General features: G+C 39.8%; 1 protein-coding gene across 1 annotated transcript in view; it reads left to right on the top strand.

Annotated features, from left to right (window-relative positions):
• The window catches only part of LOC122557393 (uncharacterized), a 38,846-nt gene extending 36,466 nt beyond the window's left edge, over positions 1–2,380 (top strand). Inside the window, exon 7 of the mRNA XM_043705055.2 lies at positions 1,915–2,380. Within this exon, the coding sequence (XP_043560990.1) occupies positions 1,915–2,039 (125 nt within the window). The 3' untranslated portion in view covers positions 2,040–2,380. The remainder of the gene's footprint in view (positions 1–1,914) is intronic.
• Positions 2,381–16,888: the final 14,508 nt, after the last annotated feature.

The following is a 16,888-nucleotide window of genomic DNA, read 5'->3' as shown; positions in this document are numbered from 1 at the left end:
TGTTTTAAGTTTTTTAATTTCCTTGGACAGCACCTTCCAAATCCATGCCAGTTCCACATGAGAATAAGGACTGTAGGTTCATAGGAACACCTCTACCTGCAAGATCCCCTCCAAGCCCCTCAGCATCCTGACTTTGAAATATTTTGCAGTTCCTTCACTATTGCTTGGTCAAAATCCTACAATCCTCCCTAACAACATTGTGAGCCTACCTACATTGACACTGCGGTTCAGGAAGGTACACACCACCAACTTCTTGAGGGCATCTAGAGAAAAGCTGGTCCAGCCAATGATGTGCACAGTTCAAAAGTAAATTTTAAAATAACGAAACCACAGTTTGTCCACTGAGTTAAGTGAACATCAGTTGCTGTAGTTTAGAGGGTGATTCTGTCTTTGCTTTGGCAAAATGTAGAATTCAACATTTTGGGTTGGGAGTGTTAAAGTGTAATGATTATTGTCATGTTCTTTGAGTTGGTTGAATAACCTGTCTGGTTTCAGATCAGACATAAAAACAAGTGGTATTTGAATTCAGTGAATAGTCTTGCTCAAGAAAGATGTTTCACCTTTTTATTATTTGCAACATGAACTGAACTGTCCAGTTTGTGTGAAATGCCACAAACTACATAAGAAAAATGCACATGTAGCTATGGAAGGGCATATAATATCACCTTGCATATTGGAAAGACCTTCTCTTCTGGTTGAGATTGACAAGAGCCAATTCTAGCCATCTCAACTTGTTAATGTTTGGCCTATTGAGCTGTTACTGGTATCAGTGTACTTTGTCAACATTTGAAATGTCTACCATGATGTCTACATGGCTAGTTGCAGCTGTGGCATTACATCTTTTTAGTAGAAGGTAAACACTCATTAGGCACTCTTGCAGGGAATTATGACTTTTTTTTAGATTAGATTAGATTACATTACAGTGTAGAAACAGGCCCTTCGGCCCAACAAGTCCACACCGACCCGCCGAAGCGAAACCCACCCATACCCCTACATTTACCCCTTACCTAACACTACGGGCAATTTTGCATGGCCAATTCACCTGACCCTGCACATCTTTGGACTGTGGGAGGAAACCGGAGCACCCGGAGGAAACCCACGCAGACACGGGGAGAACGTGCAAACTCCACACAGTCAGTCGCCTGAGGCGGGAATTGAACCCGGGTCTCAGGCGCTGTGAGGCAGCAGTGCTAACCACTGCCACCGTGCCGCCCGTAAACTTACTGAAAACAGCAATTGATTTCCGCATTATTCTAAATAGCCTCCTGTCAGAGATCAAAGTAGAAACAGCCAGAGGAACGTGCTGAAGTTAGATATAAGCAGGGCAAATGAGAGTAAAGGGCTTAATCTATTCAAACTGCACTTTTGAAGGCCACTTCCAGAGGATCCTTCTAAATAGTCTTGCAGCCCTTAGCTCGAGTCACTTTTATTTATATTTAATTTTATAATCAGTGATGCTTTGTTAAATGAAAGCAATGCACCAACTTTGCATATGCTGTACTCCACTTAGTGGTGGCATTGCCCACAAACTCAAACCTTTGGGAACTTGGAGTTCATTTAATCCACTAGCTGTTCCCTGTTGAGTATTGTTTTGGCTTGTGCTGTCCTGTTGGCAAGAAACATTGTTACATTAATGTTGCTATTCATCTATTTCTTGGAGATGAAAAGTGAGACATCTTGTCCTGCCCTGATAAATACCTGTTCTGCATTTATTTAAAATCTGACAAACTAGCACTGTAATAAAGGACCTTTCTAGCAATAATTTAAATACTAATGATTCATTTGAGGCATTCAGCTCATGGCCACTCTGGGAAGATAATAAAGATTAATATTTCACTGGATTTCTCAAGCCTGGAAAGCACTGATTTTTTTTTGTGATATAACTTGAGCCTGTTTGTTTTGTTTTTGTTTCAGCCAACCTTCAGAAAAAAAACAAAGAGTTGGAGGAGAAAATTGCAATGTTGGAACGACAAAATGCTGCTCTTCAGCAGGAGAAAGAGAATCTTGCTCTCGTCCTGGAAGAAGGATCCATTGTCTAGTACCCATTGTCCAATTACTTCACATTTTCAAATATGTTAGGATCTTACAAACCATTCAAAGGATGTGTAATAACCTTTTCAATCTTTAATTATGTGTCTCTGGTCAAATGTATAACTGGGCAAAATGCTAGTTTGTTAGCTAATTCTCGAGAGAGTTTTTGTAACCATGTTGAATTTTAGCCCCAAGGATTGCATATTCTGAATCATGACTAAAACCTGTGAAAATCATCATGTTGCTTCAATATTTAATCTGTGGTCTCCATCTAACCTTGCTCTTTTTAAATGTGTGTATACAATGTATTTTTTATAAATGTTCAAAATAAATAAAATTTATCAAGGAACTGTTATGCTATCAGTATATTAGAGTAAGTGTCAGACAGCATGGAAATAGACCATTCGGTTCAATTTGTGCATGTTGACCAGGTTTCCTAAACTAAACCAGTCCAATTTGCCTGTGTTTGACCCTTATCAGTGTCAACCTTTCTGATTCAAATAGCTGTCCAAACGTCTTTTAAATGTTGTAACTATACCTGCATTTGTTGTGCTCATTGGCAGTTCATTCCACATGCAAACCACCCTCTATGAAAAATTTCCCCATCGTCACTTTTAAATCTTTCTCACCTTTTAAAATTATGCCCTCTAGTTTTGAACTCCTGTACCCTAGGGAAAAGACCTTGCTATTCTCCTTTATCTTTGCTTTTATGAACCTCTACATGGGGCAAGCAGCCAAAGCCGCCTTCTTTATAACTCCAACCCTCCAGTGCAGTTATATCCATTGTAAATCCTTTGCATCATCTTCAGTTTAATAATATCCTTCTGAGAGCAGTGTGACCAGAACTGCACATATTACTCCAAAGGTAGCCTTATCAACATCCTGTATGGCTGCAACACAACATCCCAACTCCTATACTCCCTGGTCTGAGCAATGAAGGAAAGTGTGCCAAATGCCTTTACCACCCTGTCTACATGTGACACAACTTTCAAAAAACGATATACTTGAACCTCTAGATGCAGTCCATCATGAAAATCAGCCTTCCTTCCACTGACTAACTGCTGCTTTTTTTTCTGTTGTTTCAAGAAAGCAGCCAGTACAATCAAAGATCCCTCCCTCTCCAGTTGTACTCTGTTGCATCTTCTGCCCAATGAAAAAGTTTGATAATACCAATACATTCAAGCACTGCTTTCTCTCTGTTATCAAACCTATGAACAGACCTCAAATTAGAGTTAGTCTTTCTCAACACCTCTGTTGCTGTAAAATTATATTCTGTTCTGTTACCCAGATGTACTTGTTGGGTATGATTTGCCTGGATAATGCACAATAATGCAGTGAAAAGTATCTTGAGACATGACAATAATAAATCCAATCTATTTGACAACACTCCCAGAGCCCTGCCATTAACTATGTTAGTCCTGCACTTGTTTGTCTTGCCAAAATGTAACACATTGCTTTTATCTAGATCAGGCTCCAATTGCCGCTCCTCAGCCCAGTTGATCGAGATCCTGTTGTACTCTCATAACTTTCCTCACTGTCCACTATACCACTAATTTTGATGTTATCTGCAAATTTACTAACCATGCTTTCTGTATTCTCATCCAAATCATTTACATAAATGACGAGCAACAGTAGACTCTGCACTGGTCCCCACAGAAAACTGCTACTCTCAGGCCTCCATTCCAAAAGTAAACCCTACTTCCACCCTCTGTCTCTTGCCATCAAGCCAATTTTGTATGCAATTCCCTGGAACCCAAAGGATCTAACTTCATATTTTCTGAAGAACTGTTGCATCATTTGACTCTCTTTTTGTCCATGGTTTTGTTGATTCTTAGTTATCTTTGATTTAGAGTCATATGTTTGCTTCCATTCTAATTTGATTGGTTCTGAAACTAAAATCCAGAGGGTGACTTGCAGGCTTTGCTACATGTGTACAGATTGTATTTGAATGATTGGATAGACATGTTGTACAGGGGTTTATGCACCTATTTTTCTTTAACTTTAGTACCATCTATATATTTACAATCAGATGTACAGCATAGAACAGACCCTTTGGTCTAATTCGTCCATGCACATCTCTCTAAACCCTTCCTATTCAAATACCCATCTAGATGCCTTTTAAATATTGTAATTGTACCAGCCTCTACTACTACTCCTGACAGTTTGTTCCATATTTACACTGCCCTTTCGGTGAAAAGGTGCCCCTCAAGTTGCTTTTAAATCTTTCCCATCTTACCTTAAGCTTATGCCCTCTATTTTTGGACTCCCTCATCCTGTGGGAAAGGTCTTGCCTGTTCTCCCTTTTCGTGCTCCTCCTGATTTTATAAACTTCTATAAGTTCACACCTCGGCCTCCAACATGCCAGAGAAAATAGCCCCAGTCTATTCAGCCTCTCGCTAAAGCTCAAACCCTCCCACCCTGAGAACAGCCTTGTAAATCTTTTCTGAACTCTTTCAAGTTTCACAACATCTTTCCTATAGTAGGGAGACCAGAATTGAATGTGGTATTCCAAAAGTGACCTAACCACAGTGTCCTGTGTAGCTGGAACATGACCTCCCAACTTGTATACTCAATGCATTGATCACCCAGCCCTAACCAGCCATCCCTTGGAGAAAGCATGCCTCATCTTCCACCTTGGGACCCTGTAATTACACAAGATCAATGTGGATTTCACCAGTTTCCTCATTTCCTCTTTCTCTCTCCCCCACCCCCCACCTTATTCCAGTCCCAAACCTCCAACTCGGTCCTGCCCTCTTGACTGTCGGTCTTCCCACCTATCTACTCCACCTCCTCTCTGACCTATCACTTTCTTCCCCCACCTTCATCTACCTATCACATTCACAGCTCCCTTCCCCTAGCCCCACACCCCTCCCATTTATCTCTCAGCGCCCATGGCCCACAAGCCTCATTCCTGATGAAGGGCTTATGCCCAAACGTCGCTTCTCCTGCTCTTTGACTGCTACCTGACCTGCTGTGCTTTTCCAGCACCACACTCTCGACTCTGATCTCCAGCATCTGCAGTCCTCACTTTGTCCTCTTATCAAATACCTTCTGGAAGTCCATACTACTTTATCCATATTGTTTTTTATGCCTTCGATGAACTGTAGCAAAGTAGTTAAGCATGATTTACCCTTAAAGTTATGCTGACTCTGATGAATTATATTTTGACTTTCCAAATATCCTGTTATTACTTCATTAGTACTGAATTCCAATAATTTCCCAAACTATCTGGTCTGTAGTTTCCTACTTCATGCTTCCCTCCTTTTTTTGAATAAGGGTGTTATGAGCATTGTTCCAACCCACTGGAACCTTTCCTCCATCTCTGAGAAACTTGGTATAACTCATGGATCCATTATTTGCTGTTACTTCCTTTAAAACCCTAGGATGTGGGCCATCAGACCTGAGGACTTGTCTGCCTTCAATCTCAATAATTTACTCAGTACCTTTTCCTTAGCGATTGATCCAAGTTCTTCCCTTTCTCTAACTTTCGCATTAACTATTACTATCGGAATAATGCACTTTGAAAACTGAAATGAAAAATTGATTTAGTGATTCTGCTATTTATATTCCTCATTATTAACTCCCTGGTCCCATCCTCCAAAAGAAAACATTTACTTCCCTTTTATATCCACTTAGAAGCTTTTGCTATCCATTTATATTTGTGCTAGTTTTTCATATTTACATTTCTCTTTTTATGACCTTGATCTTCCAGCCTGCCAATCAATGATATGCCTCAGTTTTTAACTCCCTTGCTTAGCCATGAATGTTTTTCCTCCCTCTTATAATACTACTTCCTTTCTGGAATGTATTTTAGAGTCATAGAGAAATACAGCACGGAAACAGACCCTTTGGTCCAACTCATCTATGCCGACCAGATGTCCCAACCCAATCTAGTTCCACCAGCCAGCACCTCGCCCTTATTCTTCCTATTCATATACCCATCCAAATCCCTTTTAAATGTTGCAATTGTACCAGCCTCCACCACTTCCTCTGGCAGCCCATTCTATACATGTACCACCTTGTGCATGGAAAACGTTGTCCCTTATGTCTCTTTTATATCTTTCCCCTCTTACCCTAAACCTATGCCCTCTAGTTCTGGACTCCCCTACCCCGGGGAAGAGACTTTGTTTGTTTATCCTATCCATGTCCCTCATTATTTTATAAACCTCTAAATGGCCACCCCTCAACATCCGACGCTCCAGGGAAAACAGCCCCAGCTATTCAACCTCTCCCTATAGCTCAAATCCTCCAATCCTGGCAACGCCCTTGTAAATCTTTTCTGAACCCTTTCAAGTTTCAGACCATCTTTCTGATTGGATGGAGACCAGAATTGCACGCAATATTCCAACAGTGGTCTAACCAATGTCCTGTGGAGCCGCAACATGACCTCCCAACTCCTGTACTCCATACTCTGACCAATAAAGGAAAGCATATGAGAACAATTGAGTATCTCCTTAAATGCTGGTCACTACTCATCAATTGTCCTACATTTTAGTTTTTCCGCCCAGTCCACTGGGCCAGATCTGTCCTCATGCCCACATTCGTTTAACTCCAGAATATTAGTGTTTGGGCTCCAGATTCTCACCTTCACTGAATCTGAAATTCTAGCATGCTGTGATCACTTTTCCGAAAAGGATCCTTTGCTATGGGATCATTAATTAATCTTACCTCATTATACAATCAATGTTTAGCTTTCTCCATGGTGGTTCCATAACATATTGCTCCAAGAAAAAAATCTCTAATACATTCACTAAAGTCTACCTCAAGGCTATCCTTGCCATTTTGATGTGATTGATCCAGTTTGGTATCCGACATATTCTAACCAGTAAAGCTGATCTTGACTGATTAGTGCCTCAATGCTAAACAAATTGGCCAGAAGATGCTGCTATTGGATTTCCTTTCTGAAGGTGCCCCAAGTGGTACTTCTCCATTGTGAAGGTGCCCCAGGTGGTTCTTCTCCATTGCCAGATGTTGCTTGTTGTCAAAAATCCCTCAATGACCATGGGAATCATTGCCTTGTAAGCAATACTTTAGTCTCAGGTCCACATTAACAGATGAACATTTGAATTAGAAGCAGACATAGGCTGGTTGTTTTATAAAGGTAAAAACCAGGACTGCAAATGCTGGAAACCAGAGTCTAGATTAGAGTGGTGCTGGAAAAGCACAGCAGGTTAGGCAGCATCCGAGGAGCAGGAAAAGGGTAATGAGAGAGCCAAGAGAGACTTTTGCCCAAAACGTCGATTTTCCTGCTCCTTGGCTGCTGCCTGACCTGCTGTGCTTTTCCAGCACCACTCTAATCTGGTTGTCTCATAAAGCCTTCCAAGACATTCAATAACATCATGGCTGATCTGCGTGTTTAGAATTCCATTTCCAAGTACTACCCCAGATGTCGACGGAAGTGCTGCTACCTCCAATGTGTATGGAAGTTTTACTTCAAAAGTGTTAAGAATTTTTGCCCACTGCTGAGAGCAAATTAGTTTGTTGCAAGTTTTTAAACATACAAAGTATGTCATTTCAATTAAGACTTGGTAGAAGAGTTTGTGCATGGATTACATGTGGGAGTTTGGATAATGACTTCTGAATTAACACATCTGTAGTAGATTGATCTTGCTCTGTTGTTTAGAGGGACAACAGTGGCTATACTATTTGTGCTAGACTTTGATCACAAACTCAGGTGCGGGTTTAGTACATGGTTAGTTTCACCCATTGTATGCAGTCTTTATTTCATGCTGACACTCCTTTTCTATTCTTAAGCTAGCACTCTTCCTCCCTCCAATACACTGTTCTCAACTTCTTCCTTTTTCTTTCATCTTCATTGCCATCTGTTTCCCCCCTCCTCCCTCTCCCTTTTGCTATTGTTATCTAGTTGGATTATCCAATGTACCAATTGTCTCTCTTGGCTCTCTCATCACCCTTTTCCTCCCCCAACTTGTGCATGAAGAAGGGCAATTTCCCCTAGTTGTAAAATATACCAGCATTTTCAACCAATCAAGTCAGTCCTGAAGAAGAGTTTCGGCAAGAAACGTTGACTTTCCTGCTCCTCTGATGCTGTCTGACCTGCTGTGTTTTTCCAGCTTCTCATCTACTGACTGAAGCCAGAATATATGGTTCTTTACTGAAAAGTCTTTTCTTTGCAAATACTCTTAATACTTACTCCTCTATTACCATGGGGATACAACAGTTTTCAATATCAAGATTGGGAGCACAAAATAGTCTTCATTCCTACTTCTGGTCAATGTCCAGTGGGTGTTTGTTGCCTTGTGTGTGGGCCTGGAGTTACTTTGCAAGTGCAGATGAATTCTTAGTGCCTCGGTGCTGTGTTGAGAAATTATCCCTGCTATACTTAATTTTGGCCACACGGTGACGACAAAACATCATGTATTGAAATTGAACAGTTTGGTTCTGAAATGTTCTTGATTTTACTTTTTAAATAGTCAGTCCCCATCCAAATTATATTCTATCTAATAATCATCTGATCTTCTGCATTTTTAAAAAATAATATTTTACCAGAAAGTTGGCATTTAAATTGCTTCTAGATATTGATCTTCCAGCTGCTTCCAATGGTCCTCCATGAACATTCTCCTTCCAGCTTAAACAGCTAGCACACACTGCACTACACATCTAATAGTCACACTACATTACTGGCTGCCTTGTGCCAAACCTGGCTCTGCTCATTTCACCTGACCATTAAGGCTACTCTGTTTGGTAAAGAGCTCCTCTATAAATACTGCAGACACTCTGGATAGGCTACATGGATTCCATCTTGAGAATCATTGGTAAATATATCAGTCTAATTACATTTTGGTTTATATCGATTTCAATTTCTTCCATAATAAATCCAATGAGGTCTTATTAGCAGTAACCCCTATTTAAATTTGTCAGCACTGTTAAGACCTTGTAAATACAGAAAAATGCTAATAGAAAGTTATACCCGTTAAACCACCAAGCAGCTGGTTCCATCAATTCTTTCAAGAAAGATTAGTTTTGAAAAGCATGTATAATTTGAAATGAGTTTTACATGTCCAATATGTTGTATATTGGAAATGTTTGTTGCTCAAACATTTTTTATAGATTTATACATTTTTTTGTATTGATTTGATGAATATTTTGTTCCCAATCAAAATCGAGATGGTGACAATTCATCTCCCACTTCACTGTTTAAAGCGGAAATGAGTGTCATATCTTCAGGTTGATATAGATAACAGAATCCTACAACATATCTTGAAAGTATGTCCTCTGAATCTAATTTTATGTGCTCAATTTTACATAAAGTACAATTGAACTTGAAATTGCAAAACCTCAAAGCTCAGGAAATTAATTGGCAATTATCACTCTGGTAAAATGCTGCACAATTAATATGGCACAATTTTGTTCCCTGGCTTTTTCAGAACTGTGATTGGCCTAACAAATATAAAATTTAATTATCGCTGAAAAAGGACACATTTTGTTGAAGCATTTTGTCTAGAATCATCAGGGCATTTTGCAAGAACACAAATTCTAGGAGATAACCAACATTTATAATGCAATACGTATTTGTCTACTTGTGAAATATCCTGATGAATGCAAGATAGAAAGCTTCAACAAAATGTCTTTACTCATGCAATACTCACAACCTGTACTACCAGGTGACTATAAATATAAAGTTCTCTAGAGTAAGTCAACAATGAGTGTGAAAAGATCAATGGAAATAGAAGAGGATAAATCACACTGATCAAGGAAGTTTCTTTTTTCCTTCTGAATCAATTTGTTTACTCGAGAAGAATCTGGGGTTTGGGGTCGTGCAGCCATTTGATCTTGGTGTTAACCTTCCTAAACAGAAGATTATGAGAAATGAAGATGAGTCAGGGTGCAGTAATGAACCAAAGACATTAGATGTGAGGAAGAAAGTGAATGGGAGGCAAAGAGTTCCAGCTTGAGTTCAACTGAAATACAACTTGAATGTTACATATGAATTCTGCCACTGTCTCAGTATGGTAAGTGTTGTGGCTGTCATCATTAGAATCATCTGAGATGCCTTGTGTAGATTTACTGCCTTGAATCTTTTCTCTTGGTATCAGGAAATGAAATTAGATCTGAATGGGGAAGAATGCTCACACTAAGTTTGCGCAAAAGATGTGCTCAATCTTGATGAACAGTAAACTGGTTTATTACATTGTACTTAATAGCTAGCTATATTACATCTGAGGGAGAAAATAGACTCTTGAGAGCCGCTTCTTTGAAGATTCTAGAATAAAGTTCATCAGGTCCTAGGGGTGTGTTAGGCCCTCAGTTCCAATAATTTGTACAGTTTAGTTTCATTTCCCCCGTGATTATAATTGTCTTGAGATTTTTCAGCCTTTCTATTTCCTGATTTGCAGATATTTCTGGGATGATATTTGTTTCCTCTGTAGTGAAGCCCAATGCAAAATACCTGTTGATTTCATCTGCCATCCCCTTATTAATTCCCCAGAATCAGTTTTCATCGAACCAGTGTTCATTCTGTTAGTTCTTTAGTTTATTTATCTATAGGAAATCTTTTTATCTGTTTTTATATTTTTAAGTAGCTTTCTTTCGTAATCTAGTTTTCCCATCTTATTAAGCTTTTAGTCATTCTTTGCTTTGTTTAATATTCTGTCAATCCTCTAACCTACAACAAATCTTTGTGCAAATTTATATTTTTTCTTTTTGTTTGATGCACTCCAACGTTTTGGGTTAATCTCAGATGGTAGGTCCTTTTGTTGGAATTTTTCTTTCTCATTGGAATATACCTATTCTATGTATTCTGCAAAGCACCTATGTGCCTCCTACGAAAGTGCATAAAATGGAAACACAGAAGATAGGAGAAAGAGTAGGCCAATCCACCTATCAAGACTTCTCTGCCATTCAATATGATCATGGTTGATTATCAAGCTCAATACCCTAATTCTGGCCTCCCCTAAATCCCTTGATCCCTTTAGGCTCAAAAGCAAAATCTACCTCAACCACTTTATCTGATAGTGATTTCCATAAACTTACCACGCAATGGTGAAGAAAGTTTTCCCCATCTCAGTCCGAAAAAACTCCTTATCTTTAAACTATGTTCCCTGGTTACCATCGGGAACATCCTTTCTGCACATAACCTGTCTTGTCGTGTTAGAATTTATAGGTTTCTATGACTCAATCTTTCCTCATTCATTGGTCCTGCCATCCCAGGAGTCATTTTGGTAAACCTTAGCTGCATTTCCTCTAAAGTAAGAACATCCTTCTTCAGAAAAGGGAGACCAAAACCGAGTACAACACTCCAAGTGTGACCTCACCAATGGCATGTATAATTTCAGCAAGACATTTCTGTTCCTGTACTGAAATCCTCTCACTATTGTTGCGAAGTTGGGCAAAGTACTTGTGGATTGGGAGGCAGGAAGTTAGAATTTGGTGTTTGTAAAGTGCTAAAGGAGGACATCATTGCGCTGTCCTTGTAAAAGATCATGTGCTCATTCTGTGCTTAGAGATTTAAAACATATGTCTGTCAGCAGTAGCTTGAAAGTTTGCAAGTACACAGAAAGCACCTGAAATGAAAGATTTGTATTGAAACACCATACAGTCAGCAAGCCAACCAACAGTTTTTAACCAAGACAACAGGCTTTTAAATTTAGCCAATCAACTTGAACTAGGTACTTGAATACCAAAAAGCTACTAAATTTAAATCTGATCATTTTAACAACATAGGACTAACCCTATTCTAAGAAATATTGATATATCATCAATGGTATAAAAAGAGAGGGGCAGTTGGACAAAGACCCCAGAGCTAGCTGCCATCAATCAGAGCTAACAGTCTTCAGCTCTCAAGAGAGAATCACTGGCTCTCACAGCCTCCTCTATGTTCTAGAAAAAGCACTATCTAAATAACAATAGTACCAATGACACAACTAGTGAATATTCCTGACAGAAGAATCAGCAGAGAAGGAATTCCTGACAGAAAAGTTGATGGCGAAGGCCCAGAATATTCTGGAAGACACATAATCCGGCTATAATTTCGAGAGACTAAATTCTATTTTTTGTTGTATGAGTGGGACTTGTATTTACTGGAACAACATGCCATTAGAATTTTTTAAATTCAGGAATAGTTAGTAGTTAGCAGGGATTTATTCGGTTTGTTAATAGGTTAATTTGTTCACTTTTAAAGTTAGATAAATAAATTGTTACTTGTTGATTTTAGAGTGAATGTCAGGAAATTATTTTATTTAACCACAAGAAGTTGCTGAAAAGCAGGTTACATTACTTTTCACACTCCTTTTACAGATTATATGTGAATGCCAACATATAGTCTGCCTGCTACATGTACAAGCTTACTTTCAGCAACTAGTGGATAAGGACTCTCAGGCTTGTTGAACATTCCCCTCTCTCAATTTACAGCCATTCAAATAATAATCTGCCTTCCTGTTTTTGCTACCAAAATGGATAAACTCACATTTATCCACATGTCCCTGCATCTGCCATGCATTTGCACAGTCATTCAGCCTGACTAAATCATACTGTAACAACTCTGCATCGTCCTCACACCTCACCCTTTCACCCACCTTTGAGCTAATATCTTTCTTCAACATTGTGATTATACCATCTTTAACCAGCAATGCAACTCTACCTCCTTTTCTTTTTTTTTGTCTGTCCTTCCTTATTACTGAATGCCCCTGAATGTTCAGTTCCCATCCCTGCTCACCCTGTAGCCAAGCCTCCGTAATCCCAACCCTATCATGCCCTTTTCCAACTACTTGTGTGATTAATTCATCCACTTTATTTCGAATGCTCCATGCATTCAGTCACAAAGCCTTAAGGCTTGTCTTTTTAATGTTCCTTATCCCGTTCCTTTTTTTTTTACTCTTGCCTGGATGGATTCTCGCCTGTGATTCTCTTACCTACACTTCTTCTGTTCCTTTTTCTGTCTTTTGTTCTTGATTCCCCTTCTCTGACTCCTTGCATAGGTTCTATCCCCCTGCCAATATCGTTTAAAGCCTCCCCGACCACTCTCGGAAATATTCCCCCTCACACTTACCCACGTTATGTTCCACATGCCAGGCTTTCACCCATTCACTCAGCCTGGGATTCCCCTTGGATTCTCTTTGCATGCACCCCTCACAACAAGTTCAGTACCATCTACAAACTTGGAAATATAAAATATTTGTCTCACACCAAAACATTGATACAGATTGTGAAGAGCAAGGCCAAGCCATTGATCTTTGTGGTACTCCACTGTCACAGCCCGCCACCCCAAGAATACCCATTTATTCCTACACTCTGCTTTCTGTCTGTTACCTAATCCTCAATCCAGTACCTCGAATCCCATGTGCTTTTGTTTACTAAGACCTCGTGTTGAACTTTATCAAAAACCTTCTGAAAATCCAAATACTCCACATCTCCCTTTATTGACTCTACTAGTAACATCTTCAAAAATCTTTAACATGTTTGTTCAACATGCATTCACCTTCATAAAACAATGTTCTGTCCAATCAGACAATTATTTTCTAAATATCCAGTAAACATATTCTTAATCACATCACACCTAGTGTGGGGCTCAAACATTTTAAATCAAAACTGACTTGAATAAAGGAACTGACTCCATTGTAGCTAAAATTCCAAGGACCCCCCAGGGATCTATATGGAATCTTGCAGTCCTCAATCCACAAATTACACCAGTGTACTGGTGTAATTTGTGCTAGATAATATCATTCCACTTTGTTTCCCCATAATGAGGTCTGTGCTGCACCCCACAGAATAGGTTTTGCCAACATTGCTGTCTTCCCCCAGGTGCAGGGCACTGTAGACTGGAGAAACATTACATTGAGAGCATGATCTCCAAAATGCAGCAAAGCTCATCTGTAGGAAAGGCTACTATCCAGGAAGTGTAAAAGTCAAGTGTGATGATCGGCTTACATCTTAGAAATCTGTGCCAAATACTCTGGGAGCTGCTGACGTGGCTATAGCTGTGACTGTCAGTTCTTGCCTTATTTCAAGATCTGGATGCCTTAGAAGGATGGATATTGGGAGGCAAGGGCCACCCTCTGTAACCATGGCTGATGACTCTGTTACACAGCCCTCTGACTGAGGACAAGTGTGGACTCAGTGCAGCCTGTTCATTAATCAAGGTCATCATGGACCAGCAGATTGGCCTGAAGGCGAAGCTCCAAAGCTTGGATTGGTCTAGATGGTCCTTGCAGTACTGTCCATACAGGGTGTATCGCATAATCCTTGCATGCTATACTCTGCACAACTGCAACAATCAATAAGAAGATCTGATGGTCTCTGAAGATTTGGAACTGCAGAAGCAGGCTTCAGAGGAAGACGTTGAAGACAATGAGCAGGAGCAACTTCACTTTCAGAATGATACAACTTTGGAACGTTGGGCAGAACAAGCCAGACAAGACTTAGTATTGACCCCTACTTCCAATAGATGACAATAAGTTGGGGTCAGCATTCATTCACTGTAAATCTGTTGTTGCTTGGAGGAAAGCTTCTATTTACTCCGAGAAGATGCAGCTTTTCTTTCTTTGTTTATTCTTCGCTTTTCCTCTTGTTTAATGAAAGTTAACATTTTGAATTAATTAAAGACTGTCAAGCATGTGAATCTCCCAGATTGAACAATGACAAGATATCATTATACACTGGACATTAGGGTAAGAATATCACCCCTTCACACAGGGGTTAGGTGTTATGACACTAAAGGATAATGACAGTTGATCAAACTGGTGATGATGTAAAGGGGCAATAGTTTGATGATTTTGAGCTTCTATTTGCAGTGAAGTGTCACCCCGTATCCCTTGGGCCTCAAATTTTCTTTTTTCATTTTACTTCCACTACATGCACTTTAAAGGGCTATTCAGGGCTGACAGTATTAGACCTGATCAAACCCTTTTTCACAAGGTAGTTGCCATATTCTGTGATCTAAAGCTCCAGCATCATAGACAACTAGCTTGATAGCTCCTGTGAAAGGGTAAGTACTCAAAGCAAAAGTAAGCTTAGGGCGTTAGGGGTTCGGTGCCACAGTGCCAGGTAAGTATGATGCAAGGTATGTAGAGTGACTAACAGATAGAGTGTCAGTGCACAAAGTGGGTAGGGGGCTATGTAAGTGATGGAGTGTTTACAACAGGTCAAAATGGAAGGGGGATATTGAGTCTGGTGGGGGAAGGAGGAAGTCAGAGGTAGGGTTTGTTGGGTCCAGTGGTATTTGCGGTTGGGAGCTTTTGGATCCAGTGGTAGTAGTGTCATGAGCTGGGTAGGGTGGAGGCTGTTGAGAAATGTCATGTCTGATGGTGGGGAAATATCAGGTCCTGAAGAAAAGGGGATTGTTGGGTCCAATGGGGAGAACAGGTTATCTAATCTGACTAAATGATGGAACTAGCTTGAAGTAGCCGATGACCTATTTCACATTTGATGTGAAATGACAAGATATCATCTAAGAGTTATATGGTGTAGGGGCACTACTAAAAATGAAAGGAAAATGGTCTGGAGATGATTCTTGAGCAGTATTCCAAGTAGCAAATATTATTTAGTGATTATCACAATGTAATATTTATTGCACACTGTAAGTACCATTTTCATCTTCAGAACTCACTAGTCAGTCCCATCTCAAATCATTGCAACAGTAAAAGAAAACACAACTATTTGCCAAGTTCGCTTTTAGGTAAATGGAATCCATGGTGTGCTACTCAGCCACATTGAGTAGCAAGATCTCAGCTTCAATACCCAGTCCAGACCAAGTTAATGAATTTTAGGAATGGGGTCAGGTATGCTATCTTGGACAAGGAAGGTGAAAGCAAACATATTCTGAATGCTATTCAGTGCTTGAGCATGTGTGGGTTGACCAGGGTTGCAATGCTTTCTTAATTGAACAGGTTGCTGCCAATAATAAGTAGCTCTCAGCCAAGAAGAATAGCCACCTAGATGAGATATGAGTCACCTTTGGAAGCTTAGGGCACCTGCATCTCTACCAGATAGAATGAGAAAAGGAAGAAAAATAAAACAGACTGCAATGATAATTCACCCCTTGATAAAATTCATAAATTGTAACAGATGATGAAGATGAGACAGGATTCAGCTGTCAGTTGCACGCCTGAGCTTTGCTCCTGGTTGATGGATTCACCTGACCCCACCTCAGTTGGATTATTGCCTTGTGTAGCTAGAGGCCAGCAATGTAACAAACAGAAACTTCTGTGTGCTGCATAATGCGATCAAAGGGCAGAAGGGAGAACAATGTGTCAGAACATTGGCTTTTCACATTGGTGTCCAGGGTTTGAACCTAGTCCAGACTGATGGAATGAATCCACTCTCTCATCCTATCCTGTCAGTCTGGAATACTCTCAACCAAGTAGCTATTGGATTTGAAGACAAGGGCAAAATGTTCCCTGACTTGGTGATCACTCAAGACTTGGTAGCCTTGACAAGTGTTCCAGTAATTCACAGATTAGACAGCAAATTTAGAATAATATGCAACTCTTACAAGTGTTGTCCCACCAGCTCAACTGGCAACATATTTGGGAGCACTGGTGCAGTTTGTGAAACCAGAATTTGATACTGGATGAGAAAGGGGCATGATTTGTAGAAAAATGTGACTTTTACTTTAGAACACTTGAATTCTAGTTAATTTGAAACAAATGTTTACTTCATTATTCATTAATTTTAATCAGTGGACAAACCAAATGTTTCCAAAAGCTGTATTGATAATCATTTTCTTCAAGACAGGGGTACTTCTATTTCTCCATGAATATATTATTCTCACTCTTTTCGTCAAATACCAATTCTTTGCTCCCTTTACTCCTTCCCACCCAGCTCACAGTCCATATGATCTCCAAATTGCAGAGACATTCTTCCTCTCTAAGTCACCTTGCTTGAGAGTACAAAATAATTG

Source organism: Chiloscyllium plagiosum, unplaced genomic scaffold (assembly GCF_037043375.1).
Source record: "Chiloscyllium plagiosum isolate Xiang-an unplaced genomic scaffold, Cpla_swu_hap1 HiC_scaffold_11, whole genome shotgun sequence".
Classification (NCBI taxonomy): Eukaryota; Metazoa; Chordata; class Chondrichthyes; order Orectolobiformes; family Hemiscylliidae; genus Chiloscyllium; species Chiloscyllium plagiosum.
This window is presented reverse-complemented; position numbering and strand designations above follow the sequence as displayed.